We start from the raw sequence: 19,485 nt of genomic DNA, 5'->3' as shown, positions 1-19,485 counted from the left end.
AAGAGAAACCACAGACAGGATCGTTGAAGAACTGCTGACAGAAAACTTCCCCAATATCATGAAAGATGAAAAGCTGACCATCCAAGAAGCTCAACGAACCCCATATAGGATAGACCCCAAAAGCAAATCACCAAGGCATATCATAATCACACTCGCCAAAACCAAAGACAAAGACTCCTGAGAGCAGATTGAGAAAAACAAAGTGTCACATACTGAGGCGAAACAATAAGACTAAGCTCAGATTATTCAGCAGAAACCATGCAGGAAAGAAGGCAATCGGATGACAGATATAAAACCTTGAAAGAAAAAAACTGCCAGCCAAGAATAATATATCCTGCAAAACTGTTATTCAAATATGATGGTGAAATTAGGACATTTCCAGATAAACAGAAATTAAAGGACTATGTAAAAAACAAACCAAACTTACCAGAATTATTAAAGGGAGTCCTTCGATATGAGAACAAACAACATCGGCTCACAGGCTGAATGTAGGACACAGGATTCTACTAGCCAGATACCAATCTAGGAAATGAACTCTCAAGGGGTATCGAAAGCCAAAAGAAATACAACAGGGAATCAGAGAGTTAATCTGTAAATGACAACAACATCAGAACAATAAAAGAGGGAATAAATGGTGTAGGTATAGAACCTTCTAATGGAGAGGAAAGCAAGGCGATAGCAAATAATAATAGACTGCTTCAAACTTAGGAAGATAAGGATAAATTTCACAGTAACCACAAAGAAAGTTAACATACTTACTCATCAAAATAAAGAAGAAAAACAAAGTCTCAGTAACACCAAAACTTACAAAAACAAAAGAAATGAAAACAAAAATCCACTAACAAAAGGGATTCAGCACACGAGAGTAAGAGGAACAAAGAAAACATGAGCACCACAAATAAAAGCACTACAAAATGACAGCAATAAACTCACACCTATCAATAATTACACTGAATGTAAATGGCCTAAATGCACCAATAAAGAGATGGAGAGTGACAGAATGGATTAAAAAACAGGATCCATCAATATGCTGTCTACAAGAGACACACCTCAGAAACAACGACGTAAATTTTTAAAAATCAAAGGATGGAAAAAAAATCTATCAAGCAAACAACTACCAAAAAAGAACAGGAGTACAATACTAATCTCAGATAAAATACACTTTAAAACAAAATCCACCATAAAGGACAAAAAAGGACACTATATAATGATCAAGGGGATGATCCAGCATGAAGACATAACCATAATAAACATCTACGCACCCAGTGACAGGGCTCCAAGATACATAAACTCTAACAGCACTGAAAAGAGAAATTGACAGTTGCACAATAATAGTAGGAGACTTCAACACACCACTCTTGGTAAAGGACAGAACATTTAAAAAGAAACTCAACAAAGATACAAAAGACCTAAAGGGCACAATCAGCCAACTTGACCTCATAGACATAGATAGAATACTCCATCCTACAGCTGCAAAGTATACATTCTTTTCCAATGCACACAGAATGTTCTCCAGAATAGACCACATCTTAGGCCACAGAGCAATCCTCAACAAGATCCAAACCGCTGAGATAATTCAAAGTATCTTCTCTGACCACAACTCCATCAAGGTAGAAATTAACAACAGAAAGAGCAAGGAAAAAAAATCAATGACATGGAAGCTGAGTAACAACCTGCTTATACATCACTGGATAATAGAAGAAATCAGAGATGGAATAAAAAAATTCCTAGAATCAAATGAGAATGAAAATACATCATACCAAAACCTTTGGGACACAGCAAAAGCAGTCTTCAGAGGACAATTTACAGCAATAGATGCACACATCAAAAAAGATGAAAGGGATAAAATCAAAACATTAACTACAGATCTCAAACAAATAGAAAAAGAACAAAAAAAAGCCTACAGACACCAGAAGAAAGGAAATAATAAAGATCAGAATAGAAGTAAATGAAATAGAGAATAGAAAAACAATAGAAAGAATCAACAAAATCGACAAACTACTGGCCAGACTCAAATAAGAAATGAAATGGGGGACACAATATCAGACCCAAATGAAACAAAAAGGATCATAATAGAGTATTATGAAAAACTATATGCCAACAAATTTGAAAACCTAGAGGAAATGGATAAATTTCTAGAAACACACTACCTACCCAAACGATCACAAAGTGATGCTGAAAATCTGAACAGACCCATAACAAGAGAAGAGACTGAAAAGGTAATAAAAAAACTCCCAACAAAAAAAAGTCCTGGCCCAGATTGCTTCACTGGAGAATTCTAACAAACATTCAGAGAAGAGCTTATACCAGTACTACTCGAACTATTTCAGAACATAGAAAAGGAAGCGACACTTCCAAATTCATTCTATGAAGTCAGCATAACCCCAATACCAAAACCAGGCAAAGATGCCACAAAAAAAAAAAATTACAGACCAATATCTCACATGAATATAGATGCAAAAATTCTCAACAAAATTCTAGCCAATAGAATTCAGCATCATATAAAAAAAATAATACACCACGACCAAGTAGGGTTCATACCAGGTACGCGAGGATGGCTCAACATTAGAAAATCAATCAACGTAACCCACCACATAAATAAAAGGAAGGAAAAGTCACACTATCATCTCAATTGATGCAGAAAAGGCATTCGACAAAATCCAACACCCATTCCTGATAAAAACACTCAATAAAACAGGTATAGAAGGGAAATTTCTCAACATAATAAAGGGCATCTATGCAAAACCAACAGCCAACATTATTCTTAATGCAGAGAGGCTGAAAACATTCCCCTTGAAAACAGGAACAAAGACAAGGATGCTCTTTATCACCACCGCTATTTAACATTGTCCTGAAAGTTCTAGCTACAGCAATAAGGCAAGAAAAAGAAATAAAGGGCATCCAAATTGGTAATGAAAAAGTTAAACTGTCCCTGTTTGTAGACAATATGATACTATACATAGAAAACCCTGAAGACTCCATGAGAAATCTACTGAAACTGACAGAAAGATTCAGCAGAGTAGCGGGATACAAGATAAACATACAAAAATCAGTTGGATTCCTATACACCAATAAGGAGAACGATAAAAAGGAAATCAGGAAAACAATACCATTTATAATAGCCCTTAAAAAAATAAAATACTTAGGAATAAATCTAACCAGGGATGTAAAAGACCTATATGAAGAAAACTACAAAACACTACTGCAAGAAACCCAAAGGGATCTACATAAATGGAAAAACATACCATGCTCATGGATAGGCAGACTCAACATTGTGAAAATGACAATTCTACCCAAAGCAATTTACAAATACAATGCAATCCCGATCCAAATACCAACAACATTCTTTAAAGAGATGGAAAAACTAATCATTAACTTTATATGAAAAGGGAAGAAGCCCCGAATAAATAAAGCATTACAGAAGACTCACACTACCTGACCTCAGAACCTACTATACAGCTACGGTAGTCAAAATAGCCTGGTACTGGTACAACGACAGATACACTGACCAATGGAACAGAATTGAGAAACTCAGAAGTAAATTCATCCACCTATGGTCACCTGATCTTCAACAAGGGCCCAAAATCCATCAAATGGGGAAAAGACAGTCTTTTTAACAAATGGTGTTGGCAAAACTGGATGTCCATTTTCCAAAAAGTGAAACAGGACCCATACCTCACACCATATACAAAAACTAATTCAAAATGGATCGAGGACCTAAATATTAAGCCAAAAACTATAAAGTTCATAGAAGAAAAAACAGGATCAACACTAGAGGCCCTAATACACGGCATTAACAGGATACAAACCATAACCAACAACACACAAACTCCAGAGGATAAGCTAGATAACTGGGATCTTCTAAAAATCAAACACTTATACTCATCAAAAGACTTTACCAAAAGAATAAAAAGGGAACCTACAACAGACTGGGAAAAAAAATTTGGCTATGACAAATCCAACAAAGGTTTAACCTCTAAAATCTACAGGAAAATCCAACATCTCTAGAACCAAAAAGACAAATAATCCAATTTAAATATGGGCAAAGGAAATGAACAGACGCTTCACCAAAGAAGACATTGAAGCAGCCAACAGACACGTGAGGAAATGTTCGCCATCACTAGCCATTAGAGAAATGCAAATTAAAACCACAATGAGATACCATCTTACCCAGGCATTACTGGTACGAATCAAAAAAACTGGAAATAACAAATGTTGGAGAGGCTGCAGAGAAATCAGAACTCTTATGCACTGCTGCTGGGAATGCAAAATGCTACAGCCATTTTAGAAAATGATATGGCACTTCCTTAGAAAGCTAGAAACAGAAATACCATACAATCCAGCAATCCCACTCCTAGAAATATATCCCAGAAAAATAAGAGCTGTCACAAAGTAGACATATGTACACCCATGTTCATTGCAGCATTGTTCACAATAGCAAGAAGATGGAAACAACCTAGATGCCTATCAACAGATGAATGGATAAACAAACTATGGTATGTACACACAATGGAGTATTATGCAACGATAAAGAATAATGATGAATCTGTGAAGCATCTCATAAGATGGATGAAACTGGAGGACATTATGCTGAGTGAAATAAGTCAATCACAAAAGGACAAATATTGTATGAGACATCTACTGTAAAAACTCAAGAAAAAGTTTACACAGAAAAAGAAACAATCTTCGTTGGTTATGAGGGATGAAACGGGTTGGGGGGGAATACCATGTAGACAATACATAAGTGGTAGCTTTGCTGAACGGTAAGACAGTACACAATACTGGGGAAGCCAGCACAACTTGTACAAGGAAAGGTTATGGAAGCTCCATAGACACATCCAAACTCCCTGAGGGACGGACCGAATTGCTGGGCTGAGGGCTGTGGGGACCATGGTCTCAGGGAACATCTAGCTCAGTTGGCATAACACAGTTTATAAAGACAATGTTCTACATTCTACCTTGGTGAGTAGCATCTGGGGTGTTAAAAGCCTGTGAGCAGCCATCTAAGATACTCCACTGGTCTCACCCCTTCGGGAGCAAGGGAGAATGAAGAAAACAAGATACAAGGGAAAGATTAGTCCAAAGGACTAATGGACCACAACTACCACGGCCTCCACCAGACCGAGTCCGGTACAACTAGATGGTGCCTGGCTACCACCACTGACTGCTCTGACAGGGATCACATCAGATGGTCCTGGACAGAGCTGGAGAAAAATGCAGAACAAAATTCTAACTCACAAAAAAAGATCAGACTTACTGGCCTGACAGAGACTGGAGAAACCCCGAGAGAATGGCCTTTGGACACCATTTTAGCTCAGTAATGTCAGTCCTGAGGTTCACTGTTCAGGCAAAGACTAGACAGCCCTATAAAACAAAACGAGACTAATGGGGCACAACAGTCCAGGGACAAGGACTAGAAGGCAGGAGGGACAGGAAAGTTGGTAATAGGGAACCCAAGGTTGAGAAGCGACAGTGTTGACATGTCATGGGGTTGTTAACTATTATCATAAAACAACATGCGTACTAACTGTTTAATGAGAAACTATTTGTTTTGTAAACCTTCATCTACAGTACAATTAAAAAAAAAAAAAAAAGAACACGGTATTACCTTTGTGGGAGGATTATATTTTCCATCTGTAAGAGAACAACTCTGAATTTCCCCACATGCAGCACACAGAAAAGCCATCTTGGTGCAAAGGGGCTTTATATTACTGACTCGAATCACTGTCCCTCGTAGAGCAACGTATTTTCCATAGTAATTTGCTCGGACATTCTTGAGCTGTGTTAAGGGCTCATAGTTGTACACTCTAAAACCAAAAGAAGGAACGTATGTATCTGTGCGTTTACAATGAATAGAAAGTTGAGGTTGTCTGTACTTTTCAAAGTCCTTTTTAGGAGCAACTATGGAATACTCAAACTACATCACCCCTATATATCTCAGAAATCTCACAAGAATAAAATCATTCTTTAAAACAAAAACTGCTAAATTTTCTGTTTGCTTCTTGTCCCACAGGCTGTTCTTTGGGGAAAAAGGAAAATATGCTGCCAAAAGTAAAGCATACAGATTCAACAACTCCTAGGTGTCTAGCTTCTTTTTAAATAACTGTTAGGAAATATCTTTAAATTCCAGAAAGGAAAAACAAAACCCTGATGATTGCCTTATTCCTCTGTCCTAATAAGAATTTAAGGTTTTAAAATACAATAAAGATGAATTCAAGAAAAACAAAATGACTTCTATAACTTCACTTGTTCTCTGGGTCTAGCAGAAACTTAACATATTTTAACAAAATCTAATCACACCAGTTAACATATTACATGGCTTATTAAATTTACACAGCGGTCCTGGTAAGTAAACATCCAAAACTGACATTTACATAAATTTACAAGTTGGGCAATCAACTTATTTGGACAGAAGAGCCTTATTTCAGTTATGTTTCACTTTACTATAATGATCAATGACAGCAAGGAAACTCATTCTCTTTTTACTGATTTCCTTTGCTCTGTAAAATGAGATTTTTTTTTTCTTAGCCAATCTTCAGTGCCCTAGTCTAAATAATATTTTAATACCAGCCATGTCCTCACCTTGCGTGAACATGTGGCACATTTACCATTGTTTCCCCATCACTGGGTAATCCTTCTTGGGCTTGTAATTCAGCTGCATGCCTTTCAAGGTCCTTAGTTAATATCTAAATAGGACAGATATTTACTCAAAAGTTTGAAAACAAAACATTATCTTTAAGCAGAATTTTAATACAGAATATGAATGTTATGAATATAAACACTTCAGAACAGAATATAAACACAACTCTTACAGCCCTTTAAAAATCTGATACTTAATTGTAACTAATCTTACCCTCAGTGAGATGAACTGACACAACAGCCTCAACAACGGGCTTAAACATATCAAATCAAAGACCATGGAGACGGTGCAGGACTAGGCAATGTTTCATTCTGTTAACACATAAGGTCACCAAGAGTCGGAGCCAACTTGACAGCTACTAACAACAATTTTACAGTGGATTATGTTTCACCTGGAATTTTGCTGTCTTTGGGCTGGGAAAGTCCAGCGTCCCTGTCTACCTTCTGTCCCAATTAGACATAATATAAAAGTCCTTATAATAGCCCACAAAACCTTTACCTACCAGATGGGTTCTGGTGAAAAAATATTTTTTTGCTTCTCCATATTCATTAATTAAGCAAATAGAGAAAATAAAGATGTTCCCTGAAATACCCAATACCTGCCCCCTTGACATCTAACATTAAATAAAATATTTAACACCTATTTGTGTACAAAGCAGTATGCTGACAATATAGGAGACAAAATAAGATCCACGCATACAGCTAATAACCATTATAAGAACCATGAAGATTTATAGTCAAAATATGAGTTTTGAAAAGGGGTCATGAGAAAAAGTTTCATGGAGGGGCAACTGAGCTAGACCCAAGGAATATGTATATGCGAGGAGTGGTAGGAGTAGAGAATACTGAAGGGAGCTCAGTTTAGCTGGACTGAAGTGAATGAAGGAGACTAATGGGGAGATGAAGTTGGACTAGATCACGGAAGGCCTTCAATGCCACAAAAAGGATTTGGATTTCATTTCGTAGAAATGAGTTACCAGTTTCCAAACACAGATCATGTTTTACAAAGTACAGCAGTAGCTTGAGAAAGATAATGAAAGCTTAGCCAAAGGCAGAGGCAGTTAAGAACAGAAAGGAAGTGGATTTAAGAGACATTTTAGAAATAGAAATAAAAGCACGTGGTGACAGTTAGACATGGGAAGCTAATGAACAAGATGAGTCTGAAGACAACAGCCAGGGTTTCCAGTCTAGGGTTACAAGCACTGTATACACTTTTGTGATGAACTGTCCCCTTGTGCCTGGATACCCTTACTTCCCCCCTCTAGGTCCAAATCTTAGGTACTCCTTCAAGACATATCATTAACTCACCACCTCTATAAAGTCTTCTTTTGAGCACTTGCTGTTCCTTACCCCATAATTGAGGATCTTGTCTTTAGCCTAAGAATGCATCCAGCACTTCATCTGTGCTTCTTCTGAGGTTTACTACTCTTTACCTGGAAGCACTTACCTGTTTGCCAGTCTAAAAACTGCTTTCACATATGTTCTCATCTTATCCTGAGAAAAACTCAGGTAGACATGGTACATTTATTATTTTCATTTTCTATATATGGAACACTCAGGGAGGTTAAATAACTTCCCACATGCCACAGAACCTAGATTGGAGGTTGGTCTTTTTGTTCCATGTTCATTACCGATACACTGTGATGCCTTATCTCATCTTCTCTATGAGAGCGTACAGCTCCTTGAGATAAGGTTTAATTTCTGCACCATTTTTACTTAGATTAAACTAATTCAAGTAAGTTAGAAGTAAATCTGATATTTAGGTAAGTTGCTGTATATAGAACAAATAGTATCTTTTAGGATAGGATTGCCACCTCAGATCTAGCCAACATCTCTTGGTTAATAGCAAAGTATCTTTTACAGAAGGTATTGCCACTGTAAAATCTTCCTTTAAAATTTTGACAAAAGTCCACATGAAGTAAATATTTACCTGATGTATTGCCAGACCCATGCAAGCCAAGGTTTTCTCAGGCGTATCCCTTAGTTCATTTGCTATATTTGGTATCAAGTTAGTGATTTCGTCATCTTTTGTCAGCTCCTTAAAATCCACCAAAATACTTCCCTTTCTTTCTATTTCATCCTATAAAATGTTAACGTATGGAAACAGTCATTGTTTTTCAGAGTCAATTATCACATTAAGTGTTCTATTATATACTTTGAGAAAGCATATAACATGTATATGGTGATAATGATAAAAACCATAAGCTTTTTGCCAAGCACAGTTCTAATATTTTAGATATGTTCATTTACGCTTCTTAGGATCCCTATGAAATAAGTATTAACACTACTATCTCCAGCTAATAGATGAAGAAACTAAGGCACAGAGAAGTATTCACCAAAGTCCATACTGCAGGTAAGTGGCAGACCTGGTATCTCAACCAAGGCAGTCTGACTCCAGTATCTACGATAACAAGCACTAGCACCTCAAACACACTGTTCGGTAAAATGACACATAAAGGCAGACTAATAGCTTCGTTGTGCAGGAATCTTACCTTATCATATAAATCAATGCGCCTTGTGAAAAAATTTTCAAATGCTTGAATCTTCTCAATAAAAGGAGAGCTATCGCTGTAAACTAATTCAACAAATATGGCATTAGGACTAACATGAAAAATATGAGCATATTTTTCATGAGACAGAAGAAAACACTATATACATACTAGAGGATTTTTTCCAAGTGCCTTGGTATTCCAACTACATTTAGAAAAAAACTGGTTTAGAATGTATACTTAAGATTCTAAAACAAGTTTAGATTTGCATAATCTGAAATACAGGCAGGAAATATGCCTCTCTAAAAGCACCAATAATCTAGGAATCTTTATATTGAATTATAAACACCTAATAAGACATATTAGTTCAAACAGCTTACATGATAATGTTTAAACCAAAAATTATAATAAAGTTAAAGCCAGATACATGAATTAAACTCTTATTCTGAACACTGCTGAAGACAATCAGTCTTTGCAAAGTAAATTCTACTAGTCCAAATTGCCACCTGTAAAATCCCTTCCTAAAATTAGGTGAGAGACAGACCATAGTCTACTATGGTCCCGAAATTGTAAAGCTATATTTTACACTATAAAGTTGTATAACATCTTAGAATTGATCTTCCACAGAGAAGCAACACAATGAAGTAGCCTGGAACAGTCCAAAAATCACTTACAGTGTTTGAACTAACTGCTAGAGGAATATCAGGAGTGTGACTGGCTAATGCATCCTAAAGCAAGGAAAAGCAAGATCACCAATGAAACACATGTCTATTTAACACAAAGAAACAGACTCTCAATGCAGAAAACACTTATACAACACTTTATTCATTCACAACATAAATATTACCAAGTGCAGTCTAACAGGGAAAAGACTCAGATTAAAAGACAAAATAAATAAAACAAAAACCCATAATTCATAAAAGACACAGCAAAGATACAGGTACTATAACAGCACAGAAAAGAAAACAGTTCTCTGAATCTATATAGGCAGATGGATGAAATTAGCTGGTGTTCTTGATTATAAAAGGAAAATTCCTTAATAAACTGTGTTTCCACGCAAACCTGTGCTGGTTATTGTCTGTCCATTCCAAGTCCACCCTCCTACTCTCTGCTGTTTGCTGCTATGAATGGGATCTGCATACTGCATTTCCCAGACACCTCGGCCAGACTTCCTTTAGGTTCTACCAATGGGACACACTTTAGACAGATGAGAAGGTGACAGAGAAGAAAGAAATTCATTCTTGTTTCCAACCCCGTTTAGCATCTCTCCAGCTGCAAAGGACAGCTACAGTTCCAGTATCCAGCTCCAAGTACCACCCACACCATGCCCTACTAGCGGCACCAGCAGTAGCCAGCTTCATTCCTCTTAGTGGTCTGAGCACAGCTTCTTAGGGTGCCCCTCAGAGGTCTCAGCAATAGCTATGCTGTGGTCCCACCTTTGAATTCCTACATTCTGGTAAACTCAGAACTTCTTTATTGTTCCCTAAGCAAAATAGGAATGGTAGCTGCTTCCTGCAGTTACTGTTATCTGGGGGGTTACCTCAGTGTTCCCTTTTTGCTCTTTCAGTCTTCCATCTGCATACACAATTCCCTGTATTAAATCCTCTTATTGAAATACCTAGTGTGGTTTCTGTTTTCCTAACTGAAACAAAATCTACATATAATGCTCCAAAAACCTAAACATGATCTAAATGTTTGGGTGAATTAAGACAGCAGAAAGGAGTTATATTATCAGTAAGCTCAATGAATTATAATGAGATGTAGCATCCAAAGATCAAGTTACGGAAATATAATTTATGGTCTTTTTCAAACTTTTAGCTCTACCTTCAGAGAAATAAAACTTCCAGCCTTTATATGGTATGAACTGATCCAATGTTGACTGTAGTAGCAAAGACTGTGGGGTTTGTTCTATAAAAAAAAAAAATACTAGGTTAGCAGAAATAGAGCAGAATTATTTTTCCAAGTTGCTTCTCCTTTCAACAATGAGAACCTAATATAACATTAACAGAATATCTGAGTTAGGGATGTCAGTAAAAACTTTACATGTTAAAATTCAAATACTAGCTAAGGAGTAGTATCAAATAAAAGACAGACTGAGATCTGAGTAAAACTGTCTGGTATGAGAGGCATGAATAGCTTCCTTGATGAACAAAAAACAAAAGTGAACAATCCTTGGCCTCACCTACCAGAAGTACGTTTCCCTGTGGTTTTACTTAGGTCAGGTCTGCATTCTCTTTCTCTCCACTTTCCTGAACAGTTTCCACCACCTCTTCTTCTTTTCCAGCTTTGAAATCTTCCGTGTCCAAATCCTCTGCCTCTATACTCTCCACTCATACCTTCTAAAAGAAAAGATTAGAAAAGTCTTCACCAAAACTGTAAGGGAAATAGTCTCACGAAAAATTCATTAACATGGTTGCTGTGCAATGGATTGCTTTTGTGTGGCCTTGTAACTCCCACCCAGGTGGTTGGGTAAGACTGTGAAGATAGGGTAATTGTGGCCCACCAAAGGGATTGGTCAGTTTTGTCATCCTGCTGGGCTTGAAAAGAGCCACCCCAGAGGAAGGAAAGAGAGGATCCCACCATCATCAAGGAAGAACAGCCAGGAGCAGAGAGTGTGTTCTTTGGCCCCAGGATCCCTGCACTGAGAAGCTCCTGGATCCGGGAGGGAGAGAGCAAGCTGTAACCCTGAAGATGGTGAGAAGCAGTGGCAAAGAAACGGCAGCAGGAGAGACTAGGAGAGACCGGCAGGAGACCAGCCCGTGGAGCAGGAAAGCTGAGTGCCTTTGGGCCAAGGCTTATTGGTGGAGTGGGGTGCCTCTGGACACTCACTGGCAGGGGCTAAAAGAGCTTTGTAACACTTGCCTGAACAGGGCAGATGACTAAGGCCAGAGAGAGGTGTGCCTGCAAGCATGGCTGGGAAGAGGCTGTCCTGATGGAAGAACTGTATCTTGAGTTCCTGAGCCTAAACAGTAACCTGTTACTTCCCTAATAAACCCCATAATAATGAGTATTGTCAGTGAGTTCTGTGTGGACATTGCAATGAATTATCGAACCTGGCAAAGAAGTAGAGAGTGCTGTGGGAGGGACAGTTGGTGTCAGAACTGGTAAAGCTGGCAGAGGGAGGAGGCATGCCTGACCTCCGCCTCATAGGAATTAGCCTTGGGCTATTAATCTTGATTCTCCTTTCCCCTTGTGAAGAGAGAAGAGGTCAGACTCTGCCTCCAAGCCATTTTTACAATGGTAAATAAGGGAAAATTCCAGTTTAAGACTAGCAAATAGGCTTGCAACTTTGTCCATCATGGTACAAGCTCCAAACACTCTGCAGTTACTCTTCTATTCCCCACCTCTTTTTAAGGTAGACCATAGATGCGTTAATGCTGAACCAAGTATATGCTAGATGCTCGTGGGATAAAAATAAAAAGTACTGTATCTGTAAGGAGCTCCCATGCTAGAAATGAAAATAAGGCAGGCAATTAACTCTAAGATATCTTGTTTGCAGTGTTTTGAGACTTGTTATAAGCCAGTACTGGCAAAACATAATCTCAATCAGTAAGACACTAGGAATACATCATTACAATTTCTTACAGACAGCCAGTCCTGCAGCATCATATCCATTTTTATCAGAAATACATTGACGATTCAGCCTTTCCTTCTTCTCTGTAGAGGCCAAAGTGGGAAAGAAGTTAATTTTCCCAGGGATTTACAACTGTCTTAAAAAGGTATCAGAAGCAAGATCATTTCTAGGTCACTACTGATTAACGAGCTCTCTGAAGCTTTTAGCGAAAAATTTCGAAATTTAACAGGATTTTTTTTTTTTTAAAAAAGTGTATCTATATATGCTAATGGAGCCCTTGTGGTGCAATGGTGAAGAAGCTTGGATGCTACCCAAAAGGTCAGCAGTTCAAATCCACCAGCCGCTTCTTGGAAACCCTATGGAGCAGTTCTACTCTGTCCTACAGGGTTGCTATGAGTCGGAATCGACTCGATGGCAATGGGTATACGTGCTAATGTACTATAATCTCTTTTCTTCTCTAGCCACTCATTTTTCTATTTTGTACATAGGGAGATAATTTGCTTTTATTAAAAAATCAACAAAGATAGTTCCCCCACTGAATAGCAATAAACCGAAATGAACGATCTTTGAAAAATGCTTTTTTTTAAAGAAAAAATTCATACCCTAATGATAAAAATGTAATGACATCAGGGACATCATACATGAAGAATGCAAGAGGTCATTAAAAAGCAGGAAAGAAAGAAAAGATCACAATGGATGTCAGAAGAGACTCTGAAACTTGCTCTTGAAGTAGCTAAAGAGAAAGGAAGAAATGAGGAAGTAAAAGAGCCGAACAGAAGATTTCAAAGGGTGACTCAAGAAAACAAAGCAAAGTATTATAATGACATGTGCAAAGACCAGTAGATAACCAAAACGTAAGAACATGCATAGCATTTCTCAAGCTGAAAGAACTGAAGACAAAATTTAAGCCTCCAGTTACAATACTGAAGGATTCTATGGGGAAAATATTAAACAATGCAGGAAGCATCAAAAGAACATGGAAGGAATACACAAAGTCATTATACCGAAAAGAACTGGTCAACATTCAACCATTTCAGGAGGTAACATATAATCAGGAACCAGTGGTACTGAAGGAAGAAGTCCTAGCTGCACTGAAGGCATTGTCAAAAAACAAGGCTCCAGGAATTGATGGAATACCAACTGAGATGTTTCAACAAACAGATTCAGTGTTGGAAGTGCTCACTCATCGATGCCAAGAAATTTGGAAGACAGCTACCTAGCCAACCAACTGGAAGAGATGCATATTTATGCCTATCCCAAAAAAAGTGATCCAACTGAAAGCAGAAATTATCAAACAATATCATTAATATCACATACAAGTAAAATTTTGCTGAAGATCATTCAAAAGCGGCTGCAGCAGTCTACGGACAGGGAACTGCCAGAAATTCAAGTCAGATTCAGAAGAGAACATGGAATGAGGGATATCATTGCTGATATCAGATGGATCCTAGCTGAAAGCAGAGAATACCAGAAAGATGTTTCCCTGTGTTTCATTGACTAGGAAAAGGCATTCAACTGTGTGGATCGTAACAAATTGTGGATAACTCTGGGAAGAACGGGGAATTCCAGAACACTTAAGTGTGCTCATGAGGAACCTATACATAGATCAAGAAGCAGCTGTTCAAACAGAACAAGGGGATACTTCATGGTTTAAAGTCAGGAAAGGTGTGTGTCATGGTTGTATCCTTCCACCATACTTATTCAATCTGTATGCTGAGCAAATAATCCGAGGCCGAACTATACGAAGATGAACTCAGCATCAGGACTGGAGGAAGACTCATTCACAACCTGCATTATGCAGATGACACAACCCTCCTCGCTAAAAGTGAAGAGGACACGAAGCACTTACTGATGAAAAGCAAAGACCACAGCCTTCAGTATGGATTACATCTTAACATAAAGAAAACAAAAATCCTCATAACTGGACCAATAAGCAACATCATGATAAATGGAGAAAAGATTAAAGTTGTAGAGAATTTCATTTTACTTGGATCCACTATTAACATCCACAGAAACAGCAGTCAAGAAATCAAAAGACGCATTGCACTGGGCAAATCTGCTGCAAAAGACCCCTTTAAAGTGTTAAAAAGCAAAGATGTCACCTGGAAGATTAAGGATGGTGTTTTCAGTCACTTCACATGCATGTGAAAGCTGGACAATGAATAAGGAAGACCAAAGAACTGACGGCTTTGAATTGTGGTGTTGGTGAAGAATACTGACTATACCACGGACTGCCAAAAGAACAAACAAATCTGTCCTGGAAAAAGTACAGCCAGAATGCTCCTCAGGAGCAAGGATGGCCAGTCTACAGGTTATCAGGGGGGATCACATTGTCAGGAGGGATCAGCCCCTGGAGAAGGACATCATGCTTGGTAAATTAGAGGGTTAGAGAAAAACACGAAGACCTTCAACGAAATGGATTATCACCATGACTGCAACAACAGGCTCAAGCATAACAACAACTGTGAGGATGGCGCAGGACCGGGCAGTGTTTTGTTCTGTTGTACACAGAGTCACTATGAATTGGAATCAACTCGATGGCTCCTAACAACAAGGATAAAATAAGTAAGACTATATCCATACACTGTAGTGCACGTTATTATGAGAGCCTATTCAAATGTTTATTTAAAGAGATTTAATTAGTTAATAACTAAACAAGTTCATGATTTTCAGGCAAAACAAGATTTTGGTAATCATCTAGCTCACATTACACGTTAAGAAACTGAAGCCCAGAGGTGGGGCCAAGATGGCGGAGTACTCAGACACTTCCAGTGAACCTTCTTACAACAAAGATCCAGAAAAACAAGTGAATCAATTATATATCACAATCTAGGAGCCCTGAACATCTAAGGCAAAGTTGAGGAACTGGACTGAGTTGCAGGTGGAGGGAGAGACAGTTCAGAAGCAGTGAGGAGTTGCCAGACCTGACCAGGTGAGAGCCTGAGCCCTTCAGGCCTGAGTAGCTCAAGGGTGAGCGGTGAGACAGGCAAGTGGCAGTGCTGGGGAGGTGTGCTTTCCACACCGGGAGAGACTCAGTGCCAGAGAGTCTACTCGGCCACCCAGAACCAGTGAGAAGCAGCCCTTGATCAGTGAAAGGTAAGCACTTGCATACAGCCTACTGCGTGGATCAAAAACACCCCCCTCAGGGAAATCCCTCTCTCCCATTTACCTCCCCGCTCCCTGCTCTGCACTAGGTTCCAGATCGGCTTCAGCAATTGCTGAGTCACCTGGGTCAGAAGTAGGATCCATCACACGCCCTGAACCATTCTCCCGGCTTTGAAGTGTGAACAAATTAACAAACAGGAAAAAATAAACTGCCAGCTCCCCTAAGCCAGGAACCCAGGATAGGCACAGGCCTTGGGCACAGGCAGAAGGGATCCACCGACTGAGTGCCTTTCCCCCTGCAGAGACTTGCATGGGCCCATTTCAACAGCATAGGCCCTCATTACCACAGTACAACAGGGTATATATTGGAACTCTAACTTCAAATGTTTCAGCTGTGAAGTAGCAGGTTCTTGACATTTGACACTGCTCTGCCCCATTAAGCAGGGTCTTCACCTACCCACATCAGGGGCCTGAGGACTGGTGGCTCCACCCACGCCATCAAGCCACCTGCGATAGGGCCCAAAAATAAGAGGTGCCACCCAGTCCTTACAGTCAACAGCACTGGGTGCTCATAGTCTGGCTGCAAAACCCACCCACCTACGCGCTCTAGGGAACAGGGACACACCTTCCTCCCGGACACTCAGGGGCAGCCGTCAGCCCCATGCCTTGCTCAGAGCATGTCCCCTGCTGCAGCCGGATGCCAGCACCTACACCAATCACCCATGCCTGTCTAGGACTGTGAGAGCCTACGAGCCTATACCACACAGTTGGTGGCTATCTACCTGGGCACCTGAGCTGAATCCATACAGGAGGAGTGGGCGGACTCCTGAGCTCACATATCTAGTAACAGATCTAACTATCTGGTGACTACATTTAGAGCTTCAAAGGTGCCAATAATCAAACTAGCTCATACGAGCAGCCTATTAGGGCATATCAAAACAAAACAAAAAGCTAGAACACAGTAAGCAATAACTTATTGATGGCTCGGAGACAACAGTCAATATCAAATCAAATAAAAAGGCAATTCATGATGGCTTCAGCAAGCTCTCAAAATAAAGAATCTAGAAATTTTCCAGAGAGGAAAATTTCTTGGAATTACCAGAAGCAGAATACAAAAGATTAATATACAGAACTCTTCAAGAAATTAGGAAGCAAATTAATCAAAACGCAAAACATGCGATAGAGGAAACTAAAAAGATTAGAGAAGAGCATAATGACAAATTTAACAGGCTGCAAGAATCCATAGAGAAACAGCAATCAGAAATCCAAAAGATTAACAATAAAATTTCAGAATTAGACAACTCACTAGAAAGTCATAGGAGCAAAATTGAGGCAATGGAAGTCAGAATTACTGAGACAGAAAATAAAGCACTACTTTCTGGCCCGTGCTGCCACACTGGTGGGACCACCGGGGCTTTTTTCTTCGTTTGGCCTGATTTGTTCTGTTTTGATTTGTTTGTTTTTTTTCTTTTCTTGGCTTGGGAGACCCTTCTAGCCAGGTACTACTGGGCGGCTCGGAAGCTACTCCCTAACTCTGTGCAGACACACAGGGACATACCTGGGAGCATTTCTTTTTTCTTGTTTATTTTTCTCTTTTTTTTTTTTTTTTTGGTTTTATTTTTGTTTCTTTTTTTCTTACTTTCTTTCATTTATTTCCTTCTCTTTCTTATTCGTTTTTATCTTTCTTCATTTCCAGTTTCTGAATTTATTCATTTTTTTCTTTTACTTTTTTCTTTTTTGGTTTTCATTTTTGTTTTTCCCCATTTCTGAGTCTATCACCTCTCCACTCCAATAGCAAGCTCCCTTAGCACTTGTTTTTGTTTGTGTGTATGTTTTCGCTCCTGTTCCTCTCTCCTCTCTCTCATCTTTCCCATACCCTTCTTGGATCCACACATCACATTCTTCCCCCTCCATCCATTCTACCTTGGTGAGTAGCGTCTAGGGTCTTAAAAGCCATCTAAGAGCAGCCATCTAAGATACTCCACTGGTCTCAACCCTTCGGGACCAAGAGAGAACGAAGAGAATAGGATACAAGGAAAAGTTTAGTCCAAAGAACTAATGGACCACAGCTACCACGGTCTCCACCAGACTGAGTCCAGTACAGCTAGATGGTGCCTGGCTACCACCACTGACTGCTCTGACCAGGATCACAATAGAGGGTGCTGGACAGAGCTGGAAAAGGATGTAGGACAAAATTCTAACTCACAAAAAAACAAACAAAAAAAAAAACAGATTTACTGGCCTGACAAACCGGAGAAACCCCAAGAGTATGGCCCCCAGACACCCTTTTAGCTCAGTAGTGAAGTCACTCCCGAAGTCTACCATTCAGCCGGGGATTGGACAGCCTCGTAAAACAAAACGGGACTAATGAGGCACAGCAGTCCAGGGACAAGGACTAGAAGGCGGAAGGGCAGGAAAGCTGGTGACAGGGAAGCCAAGGTTGAGAAAGGACAGTGCTGACGTGTTGTGGGGTTGTTAACCATTGTCATAAGGCAATATGTGTAGTAACTGTTGAATGAGAAACTATTCTGTTCTGTAAATCTTCATCTAAAGTACAAAAAAAAAAAAGGAATTAACTATGTGAGATCAAATTGACAACAGCAACTCAAAAGGTTTGATGGGAAGCCTAGCGGGCAGTGAGTTGAAGATAATGGTGACAGAATAATTTGGAAAAGGATAGTCAGAATAGCAGCACAACCGGAAGAATGTAATTGATGTCACTGAATTGTACATGTAGAAACCTTCCAAATGGTGTAACTTTGGCTATATATATATTCACCAAAAAAAAAAGATCATCCAAGGTTGAGAAGGGAGAGTGTTGACATCTCGTGGGGTTATTAACTGATGTCATAAAACAATGTGTGTACTGACTGTTTAATGAGAAACTATCTGTTCTGTAAAGCTTCATCTAAATTACAATTAAAAAAAAAAACATAGAACTACCACATGACCCACCAATCCAGTCCTAGGTATGTACTCAAAAGAACTGAAAACAAGAACACAAACAGAAACCTGTACGCCAATGTTCTCTGTAACACTATTCACAATAGCTAAAAGGTAGAAACAACCTAAATGTCCACCCACAGATGAATCGATAAACAAAATGTGGTATATACATACAATGGACTATTACTCAGCTATTTAAAAAAAAAAAAGTCTTGATACATGCCACAACATGGATGAGCCTTGAAAACATTCTGCTGAGTGAAATAAATCACTCATGAAAGGACAAATACTATACAAGCCCACTTATATGAAATAGACAAAAACATATAGACCAAAGCTTATCAGTAGTTACCAGGGGTAGGAGAGAAGGGAAAGGAGAAGTCATTGCTTAGGAGGCACTGAGTTTCTGCTAATGCCAGTGGAATAATTTGAAAAAGGATAGTGGTAATGGTTGTACAACATGATGAACGGAATTAATATCACTGAATTAAAGATGCAAAAATTCTTCAAATGGCGAATATTTTGTTATATATTTTTTACCACAATAAAAAATAAAAATAAAAAAGGTGAAAAAAGAGCACGAGTGGTAATATTAATCTCTGACAAAACAGGGTTTAGTAAAATCCACCACAAAGGATAAGGAAGGACACCATATAATGATTAAAGGATCAATACACCAGGAAGACATAACTATAATAAATATTTACGCACCCAACGACAGGGCTCCAAAAT

General features: G+C 38.9%; 1 protein-coding gene across 7 annotated transcripts in view; it reads right to left on the bottom strand.

Moving 5' to 3' along the window:
* MCM8 (minichromosome maintenance 8 homologous recombination repair factor) overlaps nucleotides 1-19,485 on the bottom strand; it is a 65,909-nt gene that overhangs the window by 41,429 nt on the left and 4,995 nt on the right. For 4 of the 7 annotated variants that reach the window (XM_023737548.1, XM_004383079.2, XM_023737549.1 and 1 more), the window contains exons 2-7: nucleotides 11,315-11,467; nucleotides 10,953-11,036; nucleotides 9,132-9,214; nucleotides 8,570-8,719; nucleotides 6,583-6,686; nucleotides 5,609-5,807 (exon numbers count right to left, since the gene is read on the bottom strand). In XM_023737548.1, the coding sequence (XP_023593316.1) occupies nucleotides 5,609-5,807; nucleotides 6,583-6,686; nucleotides 8,570-8,719; nucleotides 9,132-9,214; nucleotides 10,953-11,036; nucleotides 11,315-11,462 (768 nt within the window). In that variant the 5' untranslated portion in view covers nucleotides 11,463-11,467. Of the gene's footprint in view, nucleotides 1-5,608; nucleotides 5,808-6,582; nucleotides 6,687-8,569; nucleotides 8,720-9,131; nucleotides 9,215-10,952; nucleotides 11,037-11,310; nucleotides 11,468-19,485 lie in introns of those variants that run through there. The other 3 variants (XM_023737553.1, XM_023737552.1, XM_023737551.1) reach the window with 3 other exon arrangements.

This window comes from Trichechus manatus, unplaced genomic scaffold, assembly GCF_000243295.1.
Source record: "Trichechus manatus latirostris isolate Lorelei unplaced genomic scaffold, TriManLat1.0 scaffold00104, whole genome shotgun sequence".
NCBI classification, from domain to species: Eukaryota; Metazoa; Chordata; class Mammalia; order Sirenia; family Trichechidae; genus Trichechus; species Trichechus manatus.
The sequence above is the reverse complement of the archived record's forward strand: the minus strand, read 5'-3'. Positions and strand labels throughout refer to the sequence as shown.